The sequence below is a fragment of the Lepidochelys olivacea genome (genome assembly GCF_965140295.1).
Source record: "Lepidochelys olivacea isolate rLepOli2 genome assembly, chromosome: 3".
Classification (NCBI taxonomy): domain Eukaryota; kingdom Metazoa; phylum Chordata; order Testudines; family Cheloniidae; genus Lepidochelys; species Lepidochelys olivacea.
Genome location: NC_140413.1, coordinates 208,616,703 through 208,644,367, shown reverse-complemented (window position 1 = coordinate 208,644,367; position 27,665 = coordinate 208,616,703). Strand labels below are relative to the sequence as shown.

General features: G+C 55.6%; 1 protein-coding gene across 1 annotated transcript in view; it reads left to right on the top strand.

The window, feature by feature from the left end:
- Window positions 1-21,458, top strand: part of TTBK1 (tau tubulin kinase 1) — a 127,425-nt gene extending 105,967 nt beyond the window's left edge. Inside the window, exons 13-14 of the mRNA XM_084622731.1 lie at window positions 16,753-18,338; window positions 20,638-21,458. Coding sequence (XP_084478857.1) covers window positions 16,753-18,338; window positions 20,638-21,025 — 1,974 coding nt within the window. The 3' untranslated portion in view covers window positions 21,026-21,458. The remainder of the gene's footprint in view (window positions 1-16,752; window positions 18,339-20,637) is intronic.
- The last annotated feature ends 6,207 nt before the right edge of the window (window positions 21,459-27,665 follow it).

Genomic DNA, 27,665 nt, shown 5'->3' with positions numbered 1-27,665 from the left:
ATAGAACTTGAGGGGAGGGGGGGTTAGGGGCTAGCCACAGCCCCTGGCAGTGTTGCGGGGAGCTGGGGATGAGGAGGGGTCAGCCCTAGTCCTGGTGGCGGCATGCAGAGCTCGGAGGCGGCGGGGGGTCAGCCCCTGGCTGCAGTGTGGGAAGCTGTGGGGGAGGGGTCAGCCCCTGGCCATGGCACGGGGAGCTCAGGGAGGGGAGGCGGGGTCAGCCCCTGGCAGCAAGGAGCCTGGGGGGATCAGCAGCCCCTGCCAGGCGGCACAGGGCTCCAGCTCTCTCAGCCCCAGCTGCCTCCAGGGGGCAGAGAGGAGCCCTCAACTGGCCTGCGATCCAACAGGAGAGGGCAGGGGGCAGAGGCGGGGGGGCAGAGAAGAGCTGGCGGGGCCTTGGAGTGCAGCCCAAGCAGAGCGGGCTGGTCCGGGGCCCCTTTGGAGCCTGGGCCTGGTGCCATGGTGAACCCGGTACTGTTAATTATCAGTCCCAGGCAAAATAATGGGATGGCTGACATATGACTCGTCCAGAAAGATTACAGAACTGTAATATAACTAATGCCAGTCACTGTGGTTTCATGTAAAACAGGTCTTGTCAAAGAACCTTGGTACTGTTCTTTGACAGGATCACCAGGCTGGATGATAAAAGTAGCTGCCCTGACATGATATACTTAGACTTCTCTAAGGCATTTGACCTAATACTGCAAGAGTCTGATTAAAAAATTAATTAATAGATTGAAAACTGGCTAATGCAGCTCTCAAATGTATTTGTAAATGGGAATCATCGACAAATGGGCATGGTTCTCGTTGGGACCCCCAGGATCTGATTGTGGCCAATGCCATTCAGTATTTTACCAGTGATCTGGAAAAAAGTATAAAATCTTTGTGGGTAAAGTTTGCAGGTGACACAGATTGGTGGGATGGTAAATAATGATAAGGACCAGGCTGTCATACTGAGCGGTCGGGATCACTTGGTAAGCTGAGTGAAGTCAAACAAACATGCACTTTAGAACAGCCAAAGGCAAGGCCAGGCATCAAGGTGCAAAGAGTGTAGGTCACACCGATAGGATGGGGATGCGTATCCAGGAAAGCAGGGACTTGACAAGGATTTGGGAATTGTGGTAGTTAACCAAGTGAATGTGAGCTCCCAGTGGGAAGCTGGGGCAGAAAGAGTGCAATGCGATTCTGGGGCGTATAAGCAGAGGGATGCTGAGAAGGAGCCAGGAGGCGGTGTTACCTTTGCGTACGGTACCAGGGAGACCATTACTGGATACTGTGTCCAGTTCTGGTGTCTATACTTTTAAAATGGTGTTGGAAAATTGGAAGAGGATCAGAAAAGAGTTATAAGCATTATTTCAGGTCTGGAAAACCTGCCTTGTATGAGACTGAAGGCACTCAGTCGATTTAGCTCATCAAAGACAAGGTTAAGAGGCGACAGATCACAGTCTCTGAGTACCTCCCTGGAGAGATCCTTGAGGGCTTGTTAATTCAGCAGATGGGCAGAAGGAGATCCAGTGGCTGGACATTGAAGTCAGCCAAGTTCAAACTGGAAATAAGATGCACATTGTTAATGTTTTTAATTTGTCAGCTGTAGATAACCATTGGACCGGCTTACCAAGGGATGCCGGGAAAGTGCCAGCATTTACATTGGGATTGGATTGGGGCACAAAAAGGTCTACGAAAGTGGGGGGAAGCAACCAAAACAAGCCATATCTGAGTGGTTCAGCACCCAGTCCATCAGGTCCCAGCGTCACCCACTCCAATTTGGTCCAGCCATCCCTCGGTCACACCAGCAGGGGAAAGGCCTCTGCTGTTATGCCCCACACACTTGGTCAGGGGCTATGGAGGGGCTGCCCCCCATTCAGCCCCTTCTGAGTTCAGGTTCTCAAAAATGAGTGAGCATAGCCCGCCTGTTTAAAGAGTTGTGAGGAGGGGAGCGGTCCTTTGCCCACCCCACCCGATCGCCGGCACCTATGGATTGGATGTCTTTGTAAGGGACAGGCTATTGGCTGGCTGCAGGAGTGGGTGAGGGTCTCTGGCCTGTGCTGTACAGGAAGTCAGACGGTTGGGGAGAATGGTCCCTTCTGGTCCTGAAAACGTAGAGACTGACCAGGCAGGTGCTAACTGGGGGGCTCTTGCTGTTACAGGGACATGGGGTGCGGTTTTGGGTTTGTTTGGTCAGATTATTGTTTATTCACAGACTCAACAAAGCACAGGGAGCAGCACTGGGGGGTCCCCAGTTGTAGGGAGAGGGGGTGGCAGAGATGGTGGCGGCCAAGAATTTTCAAGTAGCAACTTTTTCATTACAGGATTCTAAAAAAAAACCTTACCCGCCATGTGAGAGGGCAGGCCCCTAACGCCTCCCAGGTTCGTGCATTGCAGCAGTTCTCAGACCGAGGGCTGGGACCCCAAAGTGGGTCAGGACCCATTTTAATAGGGTCACCACGGCTGGCTTAGACTTGCGGGAGCCTGGGGCTTAAGCCCAAGTCCCACTGCCCGGGGCCAAAGCTGAAACCCAAGGGCTTCAGACCTGGGCAGCGAGGCTCAGATTACAGGCCCCTCCGCCCAGGGCTGAAGCCCTTGGGCTTGGGTTTTGGACCCCTGCCTGGGGTGGTGGGGCTCAGGCTTCGGTCCCCCTCCTGGGCTCATGTTGTAATTTTTGTTGTCAGAAGGGGGTCGCGGTGCATTGAAGTTTGAGAAGCCTGGTGTATTGTAATCACAGGTGCAAATGTTTAAATGAGCAATTGACAAATATTAAACTTCAAACCTCAGAAAAAAGTGAGTTGCAGCCAGGGTGTGTGTAAGGAGTTTGTTGTCTGAGTCAGATTTTCCCAGGTGCCTGCTACCTCTCAGAATTAACTTGCCAGCTGCAGCCAGTGGAAGAAAACTCGCTCTTCATGAAGTCAGACTCTGGTGCCTTCTATCCGTGTGCATTAGCCAGGGGTGCTTGTTTCCTGAATGAGCAGCGTTCTGTTGTTGTTGGCCTGTGCCCCATTCTGCACAGCACGTGTTCCCTGTCGGTATTTACCAGTCTTATTCAAAATAAGCCCCACTAACCTTGCGAGGACACAGTGGGGTAGGATCCAGTGCAGATCAAATTGTATGTATCTGCAGAAACCCGTCTATCTTATAACCTGGTTTCCATGTGTGGGCTGGGCCCCCTCAGTTCCTTCTTTTCTATGCCCAACACCCATAGTCTTCCATCCCTTCATCCCATAGCAAAGAGCTGATGAGACCTTGCCTTTTAATCCCGCTCTGTGAAAATGGTTCTATAAATGCTTGAGTAAAGCTAATTTAGGACGCTCTAGGCAAAGGCCTCCAATCTCCCTCCTCCATTGTCTGGATCACACCATCCTTGGTGAGTCATTAGCCCTCGTTTGAGTTGGTGCATTAGTCTCCTTCAAAGACCTTATAGAGCGCAGGGGAAGGCTCTGAGCGCTGTCACGGGAAGCTCTCTCCCAGCCCTTGCCTGCTGCAGTTAGACCCACACGGACTCTGCTGCTGGGGAAGTTAATCTTTGGTGGCCTGCGTCTGAAGCAGGTAAACAAAAGCCAGCAGCCAAAGAGGCTTGGCAAGGAAGAGAATATCAGCCCTTCTTCTGCAAATGTGGCCCGTTTGGGGTGCTTCCCACCACAGTTGTAGTCACCTTCTTCCCAGGCTGCGTGGTGTATAAGCAGGGGGCTGTGCTGCTGCCCTGCTGCTTTCATCCCTTGCCCAAGTCCCTTTTAGCGGCACGGCTGCTAGGGTGCAGGAGAGGAGCCCGTGGTGGTAGTGTGGTGAACGGCACCCCCCCCACACACACACACACAATGAGTGTCTCTCACTCTGTCACCCTTCTCTGCCCACGGGGTAGGACCAAACGACAAGGTGTTGCCCGAGGCTGCTGCCAGGGGTGTTCTGAAAGGGGCAGGCCTCGTCAGTTTTCCTATGTGGGGCAGGGGAGGGCCGGGCCCCCTGGATATGGTGAGTTCCAGACGCAGCTGCAGCCTTCCTCCCAGCATCCCCTTAAAGCTGTCTCTCCTGGCAGGGGGGCACCAGGCCAGAGGCATCTGCCTAGCCTAGCCCTGCTGCCAGCCTAGCTAAGTCACCACCAGTGCATTGCCTTGCCCGTGACCAGAGGGATGGGCAAGGCATTTTCCTGCCAAGCTGACACTAGTCCAAAGATTCAGACAGATCCCTCTGGCTATAGCTATGGATCCAGGCATAGACTAGAGAGTTATTTGCCTTCTGGTTTGTGAACTTGGTGTCCAGGGTGGGTGTGAGTAATTCAGGGTCAAAATTCAATCCGAAATGCACATGCAAAAATGCGGCTTCCACGCTGGCTACAGGGCAGGGCTCCCTGCGCTCCATCCCTCTCCCTTATCACTGGCCTGTCTTCCTCCCTAGCCCACTCAGTCACCTCCCCAGATGACATTCCCTCCTTGGTGCTCCCTGGTTTCCTGTCCTCACCCCACAGATTCACCTGGCCCTGCACAATTCTTATCTGCTATCTCCACACCCCCCTGCATCCCCCTAGTCTGCCCCTGTCCCCCACAGCCTGCCCCCCTACCCCCATATTCCCCTACACCCCCTCAGCCTGTCTCCTGCCCCCCACATTCCCCTGCACACCTCAGAGTCTGAGTTCGGGGGTGGGGGGGGTCTAGGAGACTGGCTTTATGCTTTTGCAAACTTGCTCCCTTCCCTTGCTGAAGTGGAGAAGCTCTGTTTAAATGGCATTTTCGCAGCTGGCACCTTGCTGGGGAGGAATGTCTCTTAACACTGGCGGGGTGGGGGGGGAAACACAGCTCCTCCGAGCCACTTCACTGCTTTGCTGACACCGCCCACGACGCTGCAGCTGCAGGGTGATGGGGTTCCTGCCGCTGAGCTGATTCAAAGGCCTGTTAATAATCCTCATTTCAAAGGGTTGTGACTGGCAGCTGCAATACGGGGAAACAAAACTAAAGCTCCAGGCGGTGTTTGCTCTGTGCCTCAAACTAACCAAACCACTTCATCCAAAAGGGCGCTGCCCGACTCCGTTCCCCTGCACTGCCATGTGCTGGTGGCCTTGAGGATTTGACCTGTCCATTGTCTTTGGTTGCACAGAGCAGTTGTCTGGCAGGACATGGCAGTGGCAGTCACCTGCTCTGAGAGCCGGGGGCCTTTGTTTCAGAGCTGAGGCTTTCTAGTTAGACTAGGGGCAAGAAGTGACCCTCGGCACTTTAGCCTTTTCTCCATTGCACGGGTTTCCTCAGGGAATTGGGGTGCAGGGACTGGGGCACTGCACGTTTCAGACAGTTTGTAACAGAGCAAAGCCATTTAGAGACGGGGAACTGGAGAGCTCTTCCTGTCTGATTGACAGGTAGTTCTCAGAGCTCCAGAGAAAAATTGGAAATCTTTCCATTGTCTGAGCTTTAAAAAGCCCATTTCAGAGTTTATTCAGTAATAGTAGAGTGTTTTACCTTTCAGTAGCACACCCCATCCCAAATGATCCCAAAGCACTTTACAAAGTGTATAGATATGTGATAGGAATCACTTCTCCTCCCATTTAAATGCCCGCATCCCAGGAGATCCTGACCAAAGAAAGAATTTGACACTTCAGGGAGAATTTCAGGAGGCAGAGTGTAATTACCCATGTTGGAAGAAACTAGGCTGGGACTCGGGGGCTAATATCTGGACTATCCCAAAAAGCATCCCTGGGTTTCACTGTTCGCAAGTGGTCAGGATCGCCGGTGTGTGTCTCATACAGAAATGTACTACCCTGAATCCAGAGCCATGATCTTGGGGAAAGGAATGAGTGAAAGCCGAAATCATTTATATTTTAGATTCTTTGATGTTGAACAGCTGAATAATAAACAGGCTACCTGCCAGCATCTCTGAAACTCGCACTGAAATCAATGCCCGGTCTTTTCCCTCCTGCATCATCATTTTCTGACATGCTTCCTCTGCATGTTATTAGCACTTAGTTCACTTTGACCTGTGTGTTCTGCATTTAAGTGCTCACTGGTGGCACAAGAGTACTCTAGCAAGGCTAGGGTAGGGTTTCTATTGTTCATGAACATGGCCTGGGGAGGAGATCCATCACGTAAAGTCATTCGGCCCAGTGAAACTGGCATCTCTTCAGTGGGATAGAGGGAATCTCTCCACTCCCCGGCCACATGAGCTGTACTGTGTTAGGGCTGTATCGTTAACCCGTAACGCTTTCTCTGCTAGATAATAGGAGGTGTAGCGGAGAGCCTTGACCTGCCCCAATCAGATCTTTACCTTGAGCTGAGGCACTTTCTAAGTAGCTTGCACTGCATAGTTGGAAGCCCTCTTATCCTAGTGCGTTCAAGGTGGAAATCTCTTTGGTGGTCAATGATGTGGAGATAATTGCTGGCCAAATTCTAGCATTGCTCAGGGCTAAGGGACAGAGCTGCCTGCCAGGGTATGTCTAGGCGGCAGCAGCAAGCCTCGGCGCCTGAGTCAGCTGACCCAGGTTTGTGCAGTGGGGCTGAAAATGGCTGTGTAGTTGTTCCCGCTCGGGCTGGAGCCCAGGCTCGGGGCCCAGGCAGGAATGTCTACTCTGCTATGTTTAGCCCTGTAGCAAGAGCCCAGGAGCCCCTGTCAGTTGCCCTGATAGGTTCTGAGACTTGCTGCAGTGGGAGAGGGTTTTTGTGGTGTAGACGTGCCTTGAGAGGCTTGTTGATAAAAGCGGGATTGTGTTTTCTGCCGGACAAGGTCTGAAGCCCTGAAAATCCCTAAACGCCTCTTTCTGCTTCTAGTAAACAAACAACCCCAAATACTTCTCAACTTGAAAACGTGGGGTGCCTTTCTTCCCAGCTTGGCTGCCCTCCATCTGCCCTCCCTCCACGCACGGATAGGTGGGTACGTCCGGGTCACTGGAGAGGCTGGCCAATATAAACCAAATATGCTCCCTCCCCTCCCCCCCACCCTTGCCCCCGTGGTGATGGTGTTTTTTTTGCTGGAGCTTCCATTGCTGATTGTGTGGCAGTACGGCCCATGTCTACGAGCCCTGCGTGGAGTGCGATGGGCCAGGTCTATCACAGCGGCGTAACACAGGCTTTCTTCTCTGGCAGTGCCACTGGCCTGTGCACATCAATGCAAGTACCCCAAGGGCTATTGCAAAGGAAGAACCTCAGTGAAACAAAGGGCCATACCCTTGTCATGTCTGGTTTTGAGTGGATTATCCGGCCCTATGTGTGTATGCAGATTAGAGCAAAGGGCCTGGAGCCTAGTCAATCCCTTGTTTAGTACGGTGTCTCATAGCACGTTGATGTCTCCAGTGACAGAATGCTGTGAAGGGGAGGGGGTGCTGTCACTTGGGACCAGCTGGGGTTGAGTCCATGAGAATGTTTGTTTTTTGTGTACTGTTCAATTATTATATACAAAGAGTAAAGGCTGATCGGTATGCCAGTTCCTTCCCTTGCTGCATTCTCGTACCATGTGCTCTTTGTCTGGGTCACTGTAACGTAGAGATCTGCATTGGCAGTTCCACACGACAGCACAAAAGATTCATTTATAGGAAATGTTTCTAACTCTCACTTGATGTATTGAAATTCCTTCTTTGTACCACAAAAACCATTGTGGGAAATGATCTTGCAATGAATGTACGTTTTTTAACAAGCTGCTAAACCACGTAAGGTGGGGGTGAAACTAACCTCCATGCTACAGTCACCTGCATGTATCTGAACATTCAGAGAGAAACTTGCTGTGTGTCGGGAGGCTTTACTTTTTTAGTATGCAAGGCATTTCATGTTAGCTCCTGTCACCCAGCGAACCTGGCTTATATCTTCCTTACAAGAACTCCTAGAGCTTCCTCATCATCAGCTTCATCACAAGCACAGGCGGGTGATAGGCCGACATGAAACACGCTAATTGCAAAATCTGTTCCATGCTCCCAGGTGAATAAAGGGGCTGCTCATGGGATGCCTGCCCCTTCAGCTTGGTCCTTCCTGAGAAAACCACAGCAGGCTCCTGTCCAGCCCTGCTAATTTACGTGGGCTGTTACTGCTTGGGGAAGGGATAGGGATTGGCCTTGCAGGCTTTTTCCTTCTTCCTCTTTCTTGCTGCTATCAAGTTGCTTTTGCAGTTGGGGACTAGAACACGTTTTGCATTGTTTTCCTTCCACTTTGCTCAGTGGATAGTGAAAACAGTCCTTCTGCATTGGTGCGTGTTCTCAAGCAGAGAGCCGGAGGCAGACTCTCCCAGGGACGGGTAATCGCGGGAGAAGTAGGGAGTTCTGTGGCAGGGGGATTAGCTTCACAGGTCTAGCACGTCTTGCCAAGATGTTGAGGAAAGGGTGTGAAGCAAAGAGTGCACACAGTGAGAAGCAGGGCACGCAGCTAGCATAGCGATGGGTGTGGCGTATGCACCTCTGAAGATCAATAGAAGGACAGTGTAGCTTCCGGTGGTAAGACACTGGAAAAGGAGATCATCTCCATGAGACTGGTGCTGCCAAATCTTGGAATAGCAGGCTTCTGCAGACTAGCGTCATAGTTCTACGGGATTGTATTCAGTGATGGCACCTGCTCCGTGTTATCCCCTGGGGCAGCTGGCTTGGAAGGAATCAGGCACTCAGATTTTGGCTTTCCCCCTCACTGTAGTAAATTCTGCCAAGTCTCCCAGTCCCCAGTGAGCTCAGTTGCTGCTGGCAGAGCATAATGTCACTTCCAGGATATGCTGAGGCCCCGACAGGATCCAGTTGGAAGCTGTTACAGGGAAGACTGAACTAAAACTCTTGCTGTCTATTTGCTATCTGCATTTCTCAGGATTAAGGCCTCTTCCCGTTCCCAATGCAGTGCTCTGAGTGGCGTTGGGAACTTGCTTTCTGTTCTTGGACCTTCCAGCTCCCACGAAAAGACGCAGGGACCAGCATATCCTTCCTTTGCATTATCTCCCACAGCCAGTGGCTCACTGCTGTGCTTCTGTCACAGCGAAGCCAGCTTGAGTCCAAATCATACATTCGCTGCAAGACGGCTAAGGTGCAGGGTGTGTCTGTCGCTGTCGCTTCTGTTTCAAGCAGACAGAGTTCGATGATGCTGATGTACTTACGGCATGCAATTAGCCTGGGCACAGGTGTGCAGCGTGTGGATGAGCTTCCTGGTTTGCTGTGGAGAGTTCATCTTGGGGGTCTTGTGTTTGCACAAGGAGCTGGTTCTTGAGAACGTCCCCTTTATGCAACCCTCCAGGCTAGTGTCATCTCGGAAGCACATTAGACAGACTCATGTGGGTCTGACAGCAGGTCTCATCTGTTGTTGCATTCAGAGAAGTTCTGGAAGCCCATTTCAGTGGGGGAACTGTCTGCTGTAGCTTAAAAGGTAATGAGGGATTGGTTTGGAAGGACCAAGTTGTCTGAAGGGGTCCAAAGCTTTTTTTTCCCTGAGCCTTTTTATTCTTCCTGTGTCTAATCCCTTTAGAGCCTAAGGTAAACCCCTCGGCCTTTTTGTACTGCAATAACACTGTATTATATGCTTGCACTATTCTGGGCAGACCAAGCATGCAAGAAATAATTTAAAGCTTTTTTTCAGAAGAAAAGCACTGTATTATTGTGTATATAGAGATCCTGAGAGAGAATTTGAATTCTAACTCTTGTATAAAAGCATGCACTGAATACCTGTATGTAGAACACGCTGTAAATGCTGCCGAGTACTGTAAGATCCTACACTTGAAACCACAACAAATGAGCAACTTCATCTAAAAAACAAAACAGAAGCTGTGCAATGGATTCTGTGCCTTTTTTAAATCCATGTATGTTAATCCAGACAATCGGAAAAAGCTTGTATACTACCAAAACCTTATTAAAGAATCAAAGGCACAACCCTGGTGATGGTGTTTTCTTTCACCCCTTCTCCTTTAAATCTGTTGGAAGATCCTTCTGTGATGTGTCATGCTGACCCTGAGCAACAAGTGGAAGAGCTCAGTTGTTAGACAGACAGGGCTTACCCCTTTTCAAGAGCTTCTTTGTGAACCGCAGGCAAGCTGGGCTGGACTGCCCCCCAGCTGAATTCACTCTGTTTTCCCAGTAGACCCAAATGATCAGACCTCTTTGGGTCCCAGGGATGCAGTGCTGACAGCTGTTTGTGTCACTGGTGCCGCAGCGTTGTCAGCGCAGCTCGTGCGGCTGTTCTCGGCGCTCCGGCGTCAGCTGAATGAGCAGAGCGTGCGGCCAGCTGATTCAGCAGACCTCGAGTTACTCATCAGGAAAGCCCGCAGGCTCAGTTCAGTGGCCAAGGTGCTCGGCCAGGTTCATTGTTGCCAAAGCACCGTGCTGGTGCCCCATAGGAGCTACAGATAGCCTAACCTGTATGCCTGTGAGAAGGTACCAGTGCTGACCCCTAGATCAGTACAAAGATACCCCTCCTTCCGCTCTCCTTTTATGCATCGATACAAACAAGGTAACGTAGTACATTCCATATGCTTTTCGTTGTCGGCCTGTACCTTGTATCTGCGAGTTCAAACCAAACATTCTCATCCATTATCCTGCCATCCCCTGCTTCTCTTACGAGGGGTCAGTGCATCCCTGTACCCTCTCTTGGGAGTTAGTTTATGTAGTCACTCTGGGTGTTCTTGGTCCATCCTCGCAGGTCAGGAATGTGCTTATTTGGTTAGATAATACCTAGTGTGTTACTGTTCTGCCAAGGCCAGGCCTGCTTTGGTTCACCCGTCAGCTGTGCCTGGGGCTCCAGCAAGGCCGAGGCCAGCTTTAGGTTCATGTTTAACTAGTGAGCTAGGGCTGTGAGCATCTCCCCACTCCAGGAGCTCACTGAGGTGTCCGAGACAGCCAGTGTTTCATTCAGATTTGCGATCAATTTTCAGCAGGCCCAAAGGGATCAGGGTTGTTGACTTTCAGCTGATAACCTCAGGCAGTCTTGCCATGACGTGAAGAGTTTGGAGAAGACAAGACAAGAAAGATTCTGCTCCCAGTACTGTGGGGAAGGTGTGCTTACCTACCAAACCAGAGGCTGATTTCTAATACCACTCTTCCCCTGATGGCTGCAAATACCTCCTCTACTTCATAACCTGTATTGTGAGCCAAGGTGTCACTGCTGCCTTGGCGAGGTAAAGGTCACTCACCAGTATGACGTGAGAATTTGCACCAAGTCACCGCAGGCAGAGCTGGGCGTAGATCCAAGGTCTCTACTCTGACAGTGCATCCCATGGATCCTGGTTTACCGCTCCGGGTACCTTCCCCTCATGCATGGTAGGGAAGATATCTCTCACACATAATGAATATTTTACCAGCGGGGCAGGAATCTGACACTAACCTGCACAAAGCATGTGTTCCATGCTGGAAGAGTGACGCTTGGCAGGTCTGTTGGACACTGTGTTGTTATCTCCCTTGTATGGGCTGGTCTACATAGAGGATAAGAGCGTTCTTTTCCTCTGGCTAGCGGCTCCTATCCTATAGCTGAAGTGAATGCAGTCTGCCCCATAAAGCTGCAGGCTGTGGGTTCATAACCTGGGGGGGAAGGTTGATACAAAGCTTCATTGTGTTTTCATGGGTTAAACAAGTTCCTAACTTGGCATGTTTTTCTGAAGGACAATGTGTATGAGACTTGGCTGCTCTATTAGAGAACCAAGTTCTGTCCCAGCTCTGTATAAAGTGACCTCTTGTAAGCTCTGTTACCTGTGAAAGGGGTGAATGCTAAACTGTCCCCAAGGTGATAAGGCAGTGATAAGCCGTGGGGGACAGATCTGGGTCTGGAACGTGTGGTCTCTGGGCTTGCAGTGCAATGTGGGAGTCGATCCCTCTGATTTTGCCTCCCCGGGATTGCTCGAAGGCTGGAAGTTTTCGGACCATTGTGAGATTGCCTGCAGCAGGGGCTGTGTCACTCGTGGTGACTTAGTTGTGTGCAGTGTGTGTCTGGGCAGTGTGGGGGAGGAGTTTATGCAGATCTATGGCTTCACACTGTATTTCCTAGGTTTGTCTGGCTTTGAGTCTCTTAGCAGCCTGATCTGTCCCTCACAAAGTGTTTCCTAAAGATTGAATTCCCTGTGGTTTCCAACGGTTTAAATCAAAGAGATTGAAAGGAGGGTACAGCCTGCGGCCCCAGGGAGACTCAGCCAGGCTTCTGGCATGGAGCATCTCCCCCACGCCGGGGAATCCTCCCCGCACAGAATCTCCCGGCATGGGGCGCTTTCTGGAGCTGAGCAGAAGCAGGAGGAGGCATGACAAAGACAGCCCTGCACCCTGGTAATTCTTTATTGCTGTACTGCCCAGAGGGACTGTGGCAGCAGGGTGCGCAAGCTAGGGCAGCCTTCAGGCTGCTCTAATCTATGTCTGAGGCTGATCCATCCTCCTTCGGCCCCAGCAGTGAGAAGGTGCAAAGCCTCCCCTCCCAGTCCCAATCCTGAGCCCTCTCTTTCCCCCAGCATACTGTAGAAAATCCAACCCTTTCAGTTCCATCACCCTTCTTTGCCAAGGAGACCTGGGCTCCCCGGTTCAGGTGCCCCCGGGCTGCAGTATGTTTCACAGAGCAGCGGAGATGCTGTGCCGTGCATGGGCTCTGAGGAGTCTGCCTTTTGACCAAAGTGGGTTCTGATGAAAGGTGAGACTCCCCAGCCTGAAAATCTGGAAGAAGGGATTTCTGGAAGCGCTGTAACTCAACAGCTACTGTTGGAATCAAAGGTGTCTTTGAAAATTCAAACGAGTTCAGATTTCTCGTTCCAAGTACTTTTTCTCAAAACAATAGAACTCAAAGAATGCAATGGTCCCCTTGAAACAGAGTTAAAAAATTGCAGTGGTCCTGTTGAAAGGAATCTTTGGTGCAATCTCTGGCCTGGTCTGCACTAAAGGGTGAGCTTGACATAGCTACATTGATGAGGAGTGTGAAAACCCGTCTCTGGCAACAAACCCTGCCAGTGTAGACACAGCTGTGTGGATGGAAGAATGCTTCCCTCAACGTAGCTACGGTCACTTGGGGAGGGGCTGCAGACTATGTCTATCCTACAGGGCTATGCCAGCATAGCTACGCTGGTATAGTCATGGTAGTGTAGACATACCCTGAACGACAGAGCTGCCATCAGCTCCTCCTGCACGGAGCAGTCTCCCTTCCTAGAACTCAAAGGGCTTTGCAAAGGCGGGTCAGTATCATTAGCCCTGCTTTCTAGACGGGCAGAGTGAGGAGAAATGAACCACCCAGGGCGCCAGAGGCTGCTGCAGGTTTGGAAGCCAGGTCTTGGTCCTGTGCCGTGTCAGGGCTTGCCGTCACAGCCGGGCTAACTCACGCGGTTACTACGCCCCTTTCAGCTGAGTTACATGGTGCGTTCAGCCCAGGCAGTGGAGCTGGAACACTCTGAATAGTGGGGATGCTGAAAGCCAGCTCCCTTTCCCAACCACCCCCAGCCAGAGCTGGGGCCTGGAGCAGGGCCGTGTCTCCGCAAGGCAGTGGAGACCCAGACAGGGGTAAGGGGGCCAAGGCTGGGGCCACAGCTGGGAGCGGGTGCGGGGCTGGCAGCCGGGACCCCAGGCAGTGGGACAGCAGCCAGGACCCGGGGGGTGGGGGGCAGTGGATCCCCACGTAAAACCTGGCAGTGCTGCAGCACCCCCCTGTACCCCTAGTTCCTATGAGCCCAGGCTGGCTGGGGGTGGGTGGGTTAGAACTTGAGTGCTGCTTTCATGCAGTCTGGAACTCCCCTGCTTTGCAGTGAGGATGCAGGCTAACTCACTCTAATGCCTGTAATCTTCCGGTGCCTTCCCACCATCCCCCGTGTGCCCAGGCAGACAGAGGAGTTTTCCAACAATTCAGTGGGAGAGAATTGCGGAGGAGCTCAGCTGTCTGCAGCGCTAAGAGCCATGGGATTGCTCCAAAAGTCCCAGCACCACACCCAGGGAGCACAGCACTAGTGCAGACATGGTAACTCGGGTGGGGCTTTGCAGTGTGGGTGCTCTGCCCTGGACTAGGCTAACCTGGCTGCTCAGAGCTGGGGGCCGAACACCCAAGTTAACCCTGCAGTGAAGAGACACCCTCACGATTCCTTTGGGATGTCTTTCTTTTAACAAGTCCAGGGAGTGTGAGTAACACAGGTAAGGAGATGGGTGTGCGAAAAGGATGTCTCACCACATTGTCACTGCAACCAATTCTCTTTGGGCCAGGTTTGCTGGCAGCTGATGCTGAGCACCGTTTCTTTTGGCCCAGTTCTCTCGCTGTCAGATATCTGTACTTCTTGGGGTTCTCTGCAGCAGGCATTTGAAAGGGGAAGCCAGGAAAGCACACAGGCCGCCCAGAATGGTGAGGAACACAACATAACCGTGAGCTGGACGTAGAAGGTTTCATAACCCACCCTAGCAGTCAGTTCTTGCAGGGGAAGCTATCTCCCGACTTCAGTCAGGGTGGAAAGTCAGGGAAAGGGCATGAGCCGAATGTGCAGGGTAAGAGGAAGGTCCCAGTCTGGAGAGGACACCACCCATACTTTGTGGTGTGATTGTCGGCCACGCATGCAGCCAGACCCACAAGGAAGCAGAGGTTAAACGAAAGGGCTGAGGCATGTCTCGGCAACAGCAAGGCCGAAACTTAGAAGAGAGGGAAGGAATTGTTATTTTTCATGCTACCGTAGCACCTTGAGATCCAAATCTGGGTCGGTACCCCACTGGGCTAGGGGCTGTCCACGCAGCCCCGAGGGCTGCTTGGCTAATCCCAGAGAGGGCTGTAATGAACAGCAGGAAGGAGCTGATGGGGAGCATGGATCAGTGGGAACGTGTGCTGATCCAGGCTGGAGCATGCGCGGCTAGATGGGGCGGAGTTGTTTTTAAGTACAAAGGTGATGAGATATTAGGTACTAGCAGAGAATGAGAGAAATACCAGAGGTCTCTAGAATCGGGACCTGCGGCTGAGGAGAGAAGCTAATGCTGCAAAAGAGTGAGCTAGAGCATTAATATCCAGCCCCATTCCTGGCCCCACTGCAGCAGGGCAGTGTGCGCAGGCCCCATGGGAGGTAGAGTGTTGGGGCATTGCAATAATCCCTCTGGCCCATATAGGAGCAGCTTCAGAGAGGTGCACCCAGCTCTCTTCGCTGGTGGCCATGATGCAGGCCTTTGAGGGCAGAGGTTTAAAGAGGGAACTGGGGGATCGTCCAGCCAACAAAAGGGAAGTGGATGATCGTCCACCACTACAACCACCCACCCCCCGATCAGAGGAAATGGAACGGGGCTGGAGCAGGTGGACGTCCACAGAAATGTTTCTGGGAACAGCGTCTCTTCTCTGTGGGGAACCCAAAGCCCTGGGCAGGCTGCCAGGGCTCCTGCACTGAGGGCCTGATGCACAGCCCTGCAAAGTCACTGGAAAGACCCCTGGTGAATGCTGTTTGCACTGCAGGCCCTGTGCTCGGGAGAGCCCGCTTCAGCAAGCGAATGGAACACAGCCCTGGGCCGCAGAGCCGGCCTGCACACACATCTGCGAGGCGGTCCTCGGGCAGAAGAGCTGTCCGGGTGCATCGCCCTGTGCAGTGCCTTCAGTTCAGCAGCCGAGGCTGAGTTGACTAAGCGGTGATGGGACAGGAAGAGGGAGACGGGTCCGCATGCAAAGGCATCCGCTAGAGTCACGCTACAATTGGACCGACCTGCAGAGCCTGGGGCCTGGGAAATAACGCAGGAGAAGTGAAGCAGAGAGTCCAGAGGGCACAGAAAAGCGGGTAGGCCAGGCCAGCCGCAGGGGAGGTAGATGGGGAAAAAAGGAGGAGGCCAAGTCAAAAAAAAAAAAAAAAAAAGATACCAAAGCTTTTCCTGGGTAACAAAAATGGATAGTTGAGAGGCAAACACTCCAGACGCACTGGAGAAGGAGCTCCCCATGGCTGTGCTGGGAGTGGCTTCCCTGCAGTCTGGAACCAACGCAGAGTCTGCTTCAGATGTCTCAGGTGGAAAAAAGGGCGAAGGGTGTTTCCATTCAAGGCACATTTAGTTATTCTGTGCAGAGCCGCTGCCTGTTTGCCGGTTGGGAAGGAATTTGAGACTGTATTGTTCATGTCAACAGCTATCTGGACACTTGTCCCCGTAAAACAACCAGGAGAGATCCTTGACTCTAGCTTGATGAATGCAACTGGGTATTGCAGGCTCTTTCCAATGATTTAAACCGGGGTGTGTCAAAACAAATCAAAGCTTAAATCAAAGCAAAGCCCTCAGGGAGTGTTAACGGGAAAACCTAACAAAGACACTCGATGGGTCAGCCTTCACTAATTGCTGGTCATTTTAGCGAGGGACTGGGGAAGGGAGGAGGGGAAGCCCATGTGGCGGGAACTGGGAGTCACTGATGGGAAGGGGACACAGATAAGACAGCCAGGGAAGGGGGAGAGGAGGATGGGGATGGAAAAGCAAAAGGCCATGACAGCAGGGCCCTAACTGAGCAGTGCTGAGTGTGATAATAAGGTGCTGAACACAAATAATAGCTAAGTTTACTCCAGAGAGGCCATATTCACTCTTTGCTGTTTGTGCAAACCTCACGTTGGAACCGGGGTTGGGGTGGCGAGGGGGAGTCCTCGATGGAATGAAGGATGGGTGCAGTCCTAAATTTATACCGGGCTGTCATTCAGGCTGGAGAACAAGTTTGATGCCCTAGGTGACACTGATGAGCAGGTGTATAGGAGACTGCCCGATGACAAGGAAATGGTTTTGGAGGGTTGCTTTGCCTCTCACCTGTACCCTGTTCTAAGGAAGGCTGGTTCATGGGCATGAAGAGAGATATGTGCCACGTGACCCTTTCCGCCGTGATTGGTGTTGTGAGATTGATGCCCATGCTCTCCTGGATACTAAGTATTTTCTTTTTCACGTCTATCTTGTTCCAGGTGTTTACACTGAACCCTTTTGAAATGAATGGTCTGCCCAAGGCGGTGCCTTTAAATTTGCCTTATCAAGACTTTAAAAGGGATGTGTCAGACTCTAGGGAAAAGCCTAGGATCATCCAGCGGATAAAGAAGGTAGACTTCTCAAACATTGTCTTGACCGCTCCTTGCAAACCACCGGAGCCCCATCTGGAACTGAATGGGGAGTGTGAGGAGGAAGAGGAGGAGGAGGAGGAGGAGGAGGAAGAAGAGGAGGAAGAAGACGAGGAAGCTGGTTATTTGGGAGAAGAGATTGACATGCACAGTAGCTCCAGCAGCGATGTGAGCCAGAAAAGCACAGAGCGCAGTCAGGAAGGGGCGCCATCCACTCTGCTGGCCGATGATCAGAAAGAGTCCAAGGGCCGAGCTTCCATGGCCGATGGCGATTTAGAACTGGAGGAAGGCTCCAAAACACTGGTGTTGTTTTCACCGGGTGACATGAAGAAATCTCCACTCACAACCGACTTGGCACCAGATGTCGATCTGGGGACACTTGCTGCTTTAACGCCTCAGAGCGAGAGGCCGCAGCCCCTGGGCAGCCAGCTGGATGTGTCGGAGCCCGGGACCCTGTCCTCCGTCCTTAAGTCAGAACCAAAGCCTCCAGCAGCAGTTTCCACGACGTCCTCCCCCTTTACCAAAGTCGAGCGCACGTTTGTTCATATTGCTGAGAAGACCCATCTGAACGTCATGTCTTCCGGCGGCCAGCTGGTGAGGCATGAGGAGTACTGCCCTCCGGGCCAACTGGAAGAGATCATCCTTGAGGAGGAGCTGGAGGAGAACCTGGGGTTGGTAGAAAATGGGAGTGCGAATTCTGGTTTAGAAGGGGGAGAGATGGAAAGCTGCATGCTCTCGGTCAATCACATCGAAACCTCCTCGGAGACGGCGGGGGAGCCGCCGACACTTCCCAACGGTGTGGCCCAGTCCCCGGAGGAGAGGCTGGAGCTTAAAGGCAAAGCCGCGCTGGCATTGGATTTGGAAGAAACTGACCGGCTGGTTTCAGGAGAGCCTAGCTTAGAAAAGACCATTCTGGCGACCGAACGCCTTACGCAAACCGAGGCTCTCCTGGGAAAGGCAAAGCAGGGCCCTAGGAAACCTCTGAGTGCCAGATACAGAAGCCGGATTCCCATTTTGTTCTCTGAGGAGGACACCGGCTCAGACCAGTCGGCCTCACTCTCGGCCAAAGAGAGGCTTCACAAGAGGGCCAAGCAGCCCGACTTGGTTCGCCTAGTGATGGAGAGAAGGCAAAGCCGCCTCCTTAGACTGGCCTCTGGGGCCTCCTCCTCAGCCTCCTCCAGCGACGAGCGGAGACGTGCCTCAGAGACCCTCTCGGCCACCGGCTCAGAGGAGGACACCCATGACTCAGACGACTCTGTCCCAAGGAGGATGGGGGAGGGGAAGGCGTCCAGCCCAGGAAGAGAAGGGAAAACTTTAAGCACAAAGAGCAAAATCCCTCGGCCCATTGTGCCTGCAAGGACGTCGCCAGCAGCAGTGAAGTTCGGGAGCCCAGCAGCACCAGGCAGCTCACCGCTTGATGCAGCTCTCACCGCCAGGTCAGTCAGCGGCACGGCCCTCGCTCCTCGCCGTGCAGGTCTCCCATCCCCCATTCCCTCGGCCTGGCCGTGGGGTTCCCCCCTGTCCCCTGTTCTCTCAGCCTGGCCATGGAGGGAACCAACCCCATGTTCTCTTGGCTTGGCCGTGAGGTTCCCTCCACCAAACCTCCTTTCTCTTGGCCTGGCGATGGGGTCCCCCCCATCAATCCCCTGTTCCCTCGGCCTGGCCATGGGTGCCCCCTACCAGCCCCCCGTTCCCTCGGCCTGACCGTGGGGTTCCCGTCTCCACTTGTCTCCCTTCACGTGCTCCATTTCTATTTAGGGCAAACCCAGCTGTGTTTAGCTCTCAGTTCCCAGCAGCCTGGGCCTGGCCCTGGAGCCCTGTGGGGCAGGGTGGCCTGGCCTGCCTACGTAGAGTTGCCAGGTGTCCGGTTTTCAACTGGAACGCCCGGTCGAAAAGGGACCCTGGCGGCTCTGCTTGGCACCACCGACTGGGCCATTAAAAATCCGGTCGGCAGCGCAACAGGGGCCCGGGCCACCCACCCTAGCGCTACACGGCTCCCGGAAGTGGCCGCCAGGGCCCTGCAGCCGCTAGGCGCACGGGCGGCCAGGGAGGCTCCGTGTGCTGCCCCCGTCCCGAGAGCCGGCTCTGCAGCTCCCATTGGCTGGGAGCTGCAGGGGCAGCGCCTGTGGGTGCAAGGGCAGCGTGTGGAGTCTCCCTGGCCGCTCAGGCACCTAGGGGCTGCAGGGACCTGGCGGCCGCTTCCGGGAGCCACAGTAAGCGCCACCAGGACCCTGCACCCCAAACCCCCTCCCACACCCCAACCCCCTGTCCCAGCCCAGAGTCCCCTCCCACACCCAATCTCCCTCCCAGAGCCTGCACCCCCCCAAAAACCCCAACCCCCTCCCCAGCCTTCTCCTGCACCCCAAACCCCACATCCCCAGCCCCACCTCAGAGCCCACCCCCCCAGCTGGAGCCCTCACACCCCCACCCCGCACCCCAACCCCCTGCCCCAGCCCGGAGCCCTTTCCTTCACCCCAAACCCCTCATTCCCAGCCCCACCCCAGAGTCCACACCCCGAGCCAGAGCCTGCACCCCCCCACACGCTCCGAACCCCTCGGCCTCAGCCTGTAGCTCCCTCCTGCACACCCCTCATTCCTGGCCCCACTCCAGAGCTTGTTCCCCCAGCCCAGAGCCCCCCCCACACCCCTGACCCAGCCTGGAGCCTTCTCCTGCACCCCCAACCAGAGCCCTCACCCCACCCCCACCCCCCGCACTGCAACCCCCTGCCCCAGCCCAGTGAGTGATGGTGGGGGAGAGGGAGGGGGGATGGAGCCTCTGAGGAGGGGCGGGGCAGGGGCGGGGCCTCAGGCAGGGGGCGGGACAGAGGTGTTCGGTTTTGTGGGATTAGAAAGTTGGCAACCCAATGCCTATAGTTACTAGAGGGCCACATCCGCGAGGGCCCAGCACTCCCCTTGGAGCTACGTTCACAGAGCACTCCCTGTGCAGGGGGTCTGGAGCCGGGCCCGGAGCCCCACACCCTGTGCTGGGCGCAGCCGAGGGGTAGAGACCAGACAGGGCAGATGGGGCGGCGCCCTCTTCTCTGATCAGCACTGGGCTGGTGCCAAAGCGCCGTGGGGCTGGGCCCTGTTGTGCTGGCTGCCACCTGCGGGAGGCCGGGTCTCTGCCCAGAGAGCTGGCAGCCTTAGGTGACGCGACCTGGGAAGGGCTGGGGACAGCAGACACCAAGCGCAGTGGCATGGAGGCAGAGGGCTCTTGTCATCACACGAGCAAGGATTGGCTTTGCTGCCTGCCCATCCCGCTACCGGCCCATTTCTCCCACCCCCCCATGGCCTGGCTTCCCCACCTGCCCTCCCACCCCATGGCCTAGTTTCCCCACCTGCCCCTTAGTCCATTTTCCCACCCACCTACCCCACGGTCCATCTCCCCGTCTGCCCCTGGGCCTGGCCATGAGATGCTTGCGGGTTTCCTGCAGGGCTCAGCTCCGGCACAGGGTTTTCCTGCGCCCAGCCCTGGCTCTTAACCCCAGCCTGGCCCCTCCCCGGGCCAAGCCGGGAGCCCCGCAGCCAGCCCGGCCCCAGGAGCAGCTCGGCGTTAGGTCTGAGGCAGTTCAAGAGAGAAATGCCAGCGTACGGCTCGGGCCCCTGAGACACGGCAGCCAGCTCCAGGCAGAGGCTATGCGTGCCAACGAGAGCGCCAGGCTGCCAGGGGATTGCCTAGCACCAAAGAGCCCAGAGCCTTGGGTTTACCCCCCTCATCTCCTCTCTCTCCCTGCAGGCTTCAGAGGACAGCTGGGACTGCGCCCAGTGACTCCCCACTGAAACAGATCCAGAGCCGGCTCCCTTCCTCCCCAAGTCCGGCTCCTCCTCCTCCCCCGTGGAGCTCTGCTCCCCCCTGGAGCCCCAGCCTGCCCCCACGCAACCTCAGTGCTTCCCCCAGACGGGAGAGTCCTTCGCCCTCCCGGCAGCATAGGCCAGGGTCTGCCCTTCAGCGAGTGCAACCGTCTCCCCGCCCTCAACCCCGCGTCCTGGCACGGGGGCTGCTGGGAGATCCCCCAGCCTCCCCAGGCCTGGCCAGAAAAGGACAAAGAGGGAAAACCCAGACTCAGAGCCCAGCAACCAAAGGAAGGCAAGTGGCCGCGGAAGGCAAGGCTACGGCCAGATAATGATCTTCTGCCGCCCACCCGTCAGGCTGGCTAACTCCGGCGTCTAGGGTAGACCGAGCTGCCGCCGCCCAGCCCTCCACGCCGGACCCACGAGCGGCGAGCAGCACGTCAGCGCTTCCCTCCCCCCCACGCCCGCGCCCACGCCGTCCGGAACCAGCTGCCCCAGGGCGGAGCGCCTCTGCCCCGCCGAGGGCTCAGCCGCAGCGCACGCTTGCTATTGCAAACCACCCAGCAGAGCCTCAGGCAGCCTGCCTAGGGCCTGCCCCCCCCCGCCCCCGGGCCCCTGCCCACGCCCCTTCTCCTGCTGCGTGAGCAACACCAGAGGCTCCAGTCCAGCGCGCTGACATGGGCGCTGCAGAGCGCAGCAGTCGAAGCCGGGGGAGAGGTGATGACCATGGGTGCTGCGCCCACGGGAGGAGAGGGCTCTGGGACTGGAGGGAGCTGACCCCCCTCCCCCACACACACTGTGTTGCTCCAGGGAGCCCCCCCACCCCCCACCCCCGGGCCTCCCCTGCTCTGCTTGCACTGACAGTGGTTACACCCAGCGAGCCAGGGAGCAGCCCCTTGCAGTGCTCAGCCACCTCCATCTTGGCTGGCAAACTGCCCCACGGAGGCTGTCGGGCCCAGCGTGCAGCTGAGGGGTGGGGGGGCGGGGCCCAGCCAGCCTTTCCTACTGTTGCCAGCCACGGCGCCACACTAAAGAGGCGGGGGGGTCACCGAATGCCTTTCGTGTGGGGGCCCTTGCACCGAAACGCCTTGCGCTTTGCGGCCATGGTGCCGGGGGGCGGTGGTGGGGCTGCACAGTGGCGTTAACACTGTGGGGCGGCGGGGGCGGGAGAGACTGCTGTATCCAACAGCCAGGCAGTGCTGCTCTGCAGCCAGAGACGGGCTGGCCTGTTACTGCTACAGGAGCGTATAACTCGCTGATTTGGGCAGGTGGAGTTTCCGGCTTCCTCCTCCTGCACGCTCAGCTCACTGACGCGCTGCGGGAGCACAGACCAGGTGAATGTAGTGGCAGGGTCAGATTAAGGCCTCAGCTTCGGCTGGCATGTGATCCCTGCCGACCCCCAGCTCCCTTTAAAACCCTTTTAGCCTTCATGGCTGGGAAGCAACGCTTGAAAAACATGAGCCACGTGTGACCGATGCCGCAATGTCTGCCTGAGTCTGCAGAGAGCCTGAGACAATCGCTCTGAGAAGGACAAAATGCTCTATGCATCTCAATGGGGGCAACGCCAGGCCCCACTGCTCTGGGGAGCCCTCCCTGCACCATGCCAGCACTGGGGGCTGAGAGTGGCAGAAGAATACAACACACACTGCCCACCCAGGCCTGCAGATGCACCTGGCTGCCCACATAAGTACTTGCAGACGACACAAAGATTGGTGGGGTGGTAAAGAACGATAAGGACTGGGCTGGCCTACAGCGCGCTCTGGCTCGCAGGGTACGTGAGCTCACGGCGAGAATAGGCATTAAAAAGAGCCAAATGCAAGGTCATTTTCCTGCCAACCAAGAACGTAGCTCACGGGGGGGGGGGGGGGGGTCATGTAGGGTTAAGCAGGGGAATAGCAAGTAGACACAGGGGTACAGCAGTAGCAGGGTTGCCAACACTTGCACTTTGTGTGTCTCTCCCACTAGTCAGTCTTTCCCTTGAAGCCTCCATTGCTGGAGTCATGCAAATCCCACCAGCCAGATTATTTTTTAAGACGCTCTCGAGCCCACCTGGTTTCAGACACTTTAACCCAACTGCTGCCTCCAGGACAGGACCAGCAGCCGCAGGGAAAGCCCCACACTGAATTTTTTTTTTTTGGTCATAAATTGTAACCAATTCCGGGGGGGGCTCCTGCTTTTAGCTTTGTGACACAACATCAGTGAGCCCATAACTGGCTGCTTGGGGGGGGCGGGGGCCCACGGCCAGGAGATGTTACACATTGGAAAGGGGTCTGACAGGAGCCACAAGCATGTTTACATGGCTGGAAACCCCCCCTGCCAGCAGCAGGCTGGCACCTTGCTCCTACCATAAACCCTGGCTGCCCAGGAGCGTCTACTGCCTCCGGGCTGGGAGAGCCACTCCGGGCCTAGGCAGGGGGCCAGAAGCTGGGACGTGGGAGGCTGTGCGGGGAGGGGAAAAGCTCTGGTGAGCGGCAGAGACGGCACCAAGGCTAGGCGAGCCGAGGCAGCGCGAGGGCAGAAGGGCCTTACACCCCAGAGCCGGAGCTGATGTCTCCAGCTGTGTGGGCAGGCAGGGGAGGGCGCATTTGGCTGGCTGCTTTGCAGACCCAAGGGCAAAGGTGTTTCTACTGCAGTCACAGCGTGGGTCGGTGGCAGAGCAGAGAGCCAGCTGCAGCCTGGAGCGGGGAAGCCCCAGCTCTTCATCAAGCCTGTGCCCTAACAACGGTCAGCAAGCAGGCCTGCTGCAGGCAGGCCTACTGCTTGCCCCAGCAAAAGCGGGGGGCCGGGGGGTGAAGGGTCTTACTCATGCAGCATTGCCTGGTGACGTGAGTGTGAACGGCAAAAAGCCTACTTGTGTACCCACGCGTGTGAGCGGCCCTGGGGCAGCGAGGGAGTGGTACTGTGGGTGACAGGCAGCAGCAGCTGGGCATTTTAAGGGTCAGGAGCTTGGTACCAGCCTCCCCAACCAGGGCCTGAAGCCTGGTGGCTGCAGCTCTTCGGGTCAGGGCAAAGCTGGTGGCGGTTGGGGGTCAGGAGCATTTTGAGCGCACGTCCCCAGAGCAGGCAGTGTGCGACTATGACTCCTCCATAAACGGGGGCAAACTAGCTGCCTCATGGGCTGCGACACCTCACATGGACACCAAGGGCAGCGGGCCGGGGCCCTGAGCCTGCTTCCTTCTCCCACTGCTTTCTACCCCTTGTGGCTTATCAAGAACATGCCATGCCCCTGGCACCAGGCTGGGCACACCCACCCAGGTAGGCAGCCTTGTCTACACACATACTTGCACGGATTTAGTTAATCTGGTGCAGTCAAACCAGTGCACACCCCGGCATGGAAACCCTTGGTTTAAGACCAGCTTACTGTGGAGTAACATAAACCTGTTCCCCAGCAACTTTAGCTAAACTGCAATCAGCCCCTTTTACAGTGGGTGGTCCCCCAGGGGCTTGCAGGGTTTTAACTAAATGGGGTTACAGTTACATTGACACCTTTAGCCCAGTGCAGCGTCTCTGTGGAGACACACCCCGGCGGGCACAAACCCAACCCAGAGCAAAGGCAGGTTTGAACCACGAGCTGAGCGTCTGCCCCCCCCCTCCCTGACTCCCAACTTTGCGAGCAGGCTGAGTGTCTTCCCCTGCAGAGGAGCGACCAGCCAAAAGCTACAGGCCCGCCTGCAATACAGCCAGAGCTGGGCCCTCTCTGCAGGCCTGTCCCTGGTTGGGACCTAGCCTCAATACACCCCGCGCTGGCCAGCCCTGCCCCAATGCAATCCGAAGCAGAAGCGGCTGCTTGTACTGGTGAAGCCCAGCCTGCATGGCAGTGGGGCTTGCTCTGCTACAGGCCGACCCCAGGACACTAGCTGTCCGGGCCTGGGGTCATTGCCCCCGGGGCATGAGGAACCCCACATCTAGGGCCCACAGCTGGCGAGCGTTGTAGGGGCTGGCTGTGTACACACAGCGCTAGGTGGATGCTGCTTTTCATCTGCACCATGTCACACCCTCCACCACTGCAAAGCTGCTAAAATGGGGGCTAGTTCCCCCCGCCCCTCCAGAGACGGGCTCCGCAGCAGCGTGGGGGCCGCTAGGGCTCCCTTGTATGTGGCCAGAAGCCTGCCTTGGGGCCCCCACGGCGTGTGCGCTATTCCCTGCATCTTTCCCGACCTGCTTTCCTCCTGGAGGGGGCTGCCCATTCAGTCCCTCTTGCCTGCTGTGGGGTTTAAGGGAGGTCAGACCCCCGCAGATCTTTAGTCCCTCTCTAGCCAGCCCCTGGGGCCAGCACTGCCTTAGGCAGGGTGGGGGGTGCTTGCAGAAAAAACAAGGATTTTTCCTCCCTTTTGTTCACACAGCTGTAAATAAAACAGTCACACGCTGTACATTTAATGCACCCTCAGCCCACGGTCCAGAGCCAGGAGAGAGGCTGCTGCTGAATTCATGGCTCTATTCTGCCCTTTGGAAATCAAACCTTTCCCCCGAGGAATGAAGGTTAAGGGCTGCCCCCCGAGCTGCAAGCTCAGCACCCGCACCAGCTGGGCCGCGAGGGGGGTAGCTGCAGGGGGACAGCGGGGTGCTCGCTGGCAGATATGGGGGTCTTGCCCCCCAGGTTGTGCTGCCACTTACACCATGCAAAATGCAACCCTCTCCTCCCCCTTACACCCCCTTTCCACTGGAGCGCGCGGCTGCAGGAAGAGGCAGGCCGTGGCCCGGCAGGCCCTGTCTTCCTATAGTGCAGGCAGGGAGCATACACGGGGCTCAGGGGGACTGTGAGGCAAAGCCAGGGAAACAGTATCTTTGGAAACAGGCATCACTGCCCCAGTGCTGTATTACGTGCCCTGGGCCAGTCCGTGCCGAAACGCTGGCAGCTTTGCAGAGCGCTGTCTGAAGCGAGGGCCCGTGGCTCTTAACTGTGGACGCTATACCTGGAGCAACTCTGTTCATTTCCTTCTTCTCTGACTCAGCCAAGCAAAGGTCTCTGCTGCCCGGTCCTGTCTGCCTGGCCCTGCTCCCGGGGCCCCCTCCCCCAGTTCTGCGCATTCTTTAGGAAAGCCACTCGAGAATGTTTACACGTTGCAATAGAATGTACAACTACCACCAGGGACGGCGACGCTGGCCTAGCTGCATGGCAAATGTCTCAGCCATCACGCCTGGCATGCGTCACAGAGACCCTGGCTGAGTACAAATCCACCTGCCACCCGCCAGATCATGGCCTGGACCATCTGATGATGCATCAGACGCAGCTGTCATTATTAGATTTGTTCTGAAAAGGGGATTGTCGATCATGCCATTAAAAGCCTGCCTATCTTTTCATTGGTGTCTTCTGCCGTTTTATTTGGTTTCATCCAGGTGATGTGCTGTCAGTGAACGGAGCCCAGCTCTTCTCGTGACAGCAGAAAATCCTGTTCCATAAAGTTAGAGCTGTTTCAAACTGAGCCCTGAGCGGTTTCCCATTCCTCTAGACAGGGCCACCTCATGGCAACCTGGTCCCACTGCGTCATCCCCAAGTTCCCCAGAAAGCTCAAAGTTTTCTGATTCCTCTCAGCTCAGCGAGGTCTCCACAACATGCTGTTCTCCCCTCCACATTGTACACCCCCCCCCCCCGTCTTTCCGCTGTAGCAGCCAGAGCTTTCCCCCAGTCCCATGCTTTGCTCAGTGGCCCCACCCCTACCTATGGTGACTCTCCTTAGCCCCTGCAGGCCCAGCCTTGGGTGAGATAAGGGCTCTCAGGCCCTGGCTGCTCCCTGCTGGGTCTACTCTAACCTACGCTTCATGACTTTCCCTCCTCAGAATGCCCCAACATCCATTGGTCCTCTGCAGACCATGTTCCTTATGGGGAGCAAGGCAGACAGACCAACAAGGGAGGAGAGGAGGTTTGAGAGCCAGAATGATTCTGAGATGTCTGGGGGAAGGAGAGTGGCAGCTGTTTGGAGAGCCTTTTAGCCAGCAGGAGCACATCTGTCTGCGATGCATTCAGGTGGAGGAACCAAGGGCTGGCAGAAGGTGTCAACAGGGATGTGAACAAGGATAAGCCCATTGACACAGTGGACTTCAGACAGCCTTAGACCGGGTTCCTTCACCGAAGGCTTGTAGGCAAAGTGAGCAGTCCTAGGATAAGAGGGAAAGGCCTGTCACAGATCAGTATCTGGTTAAAAAATAGAAACAAAGACTAGAAGTAAATGGTCAGTTTTCAACTGAGGTAAATAATTTGCCAGAGGATGTTGTGAAGGCCAAGACTATAACAGGGGTCAAAAAAGAACTAGATACTAAATTCATGGAGGATGGGTCCATCTATGGCTATTAGCCAGGATGGGCAGGGAGGGTGTCCCTAGCCTCTGTTTGCCAGATGCTGGGAGTGGATGACGGGATGGATGGCTTGAGGATTCCCTGTTCTGTTCATTCCCTCTGGGGCACCTGGCATTTGGGCACTGTCGGCAGACAGGACACTGGACTAGACAGACCTTTGGGCTGACCCAGTGTGGCCGTTCTTATGTCACTCCAAGGGGGGGGCGGGATTAGAGCAATGAGTCCTGGGGGCAGCATAGAAGGAGGCAGGGAGTGAGACACCCCACAGAGAGACGGGGCAAGCTCTGAGCTGGGGGGGGGCGGGGGGGGGCGCGTTTCCATGTGGTGAATGGAAACTGGTTAGAAAAGCAGGATTCAAGGCAGGCAGGCAAGAGACGCCTAGCAGCCTCCTGCTGCAGGGCAGCACCCCGCTCCCCTCTCTGCCCCCCAGAAGGGCCTCGAACAGCTCCCGCCTTCTGCCCCACATCCTGCCTCACCTCCCAGAAGCATCCATCAGCCTCCTGGCTCACACTCCCTCACCTTGGAGCGGAGTCCGATGGCATCGCACAGCGGCAGGCATTGCACAAAGCTGCCTAGGACCCTGTGCTGAACCTCCCCCGGCTCAGAGACCAAAAGGCCAGGAATTCCCCTTCGCCCAAGCTGTCTGCACCTGCGCTGAGCCTGGCAAGGCTCCTGTGG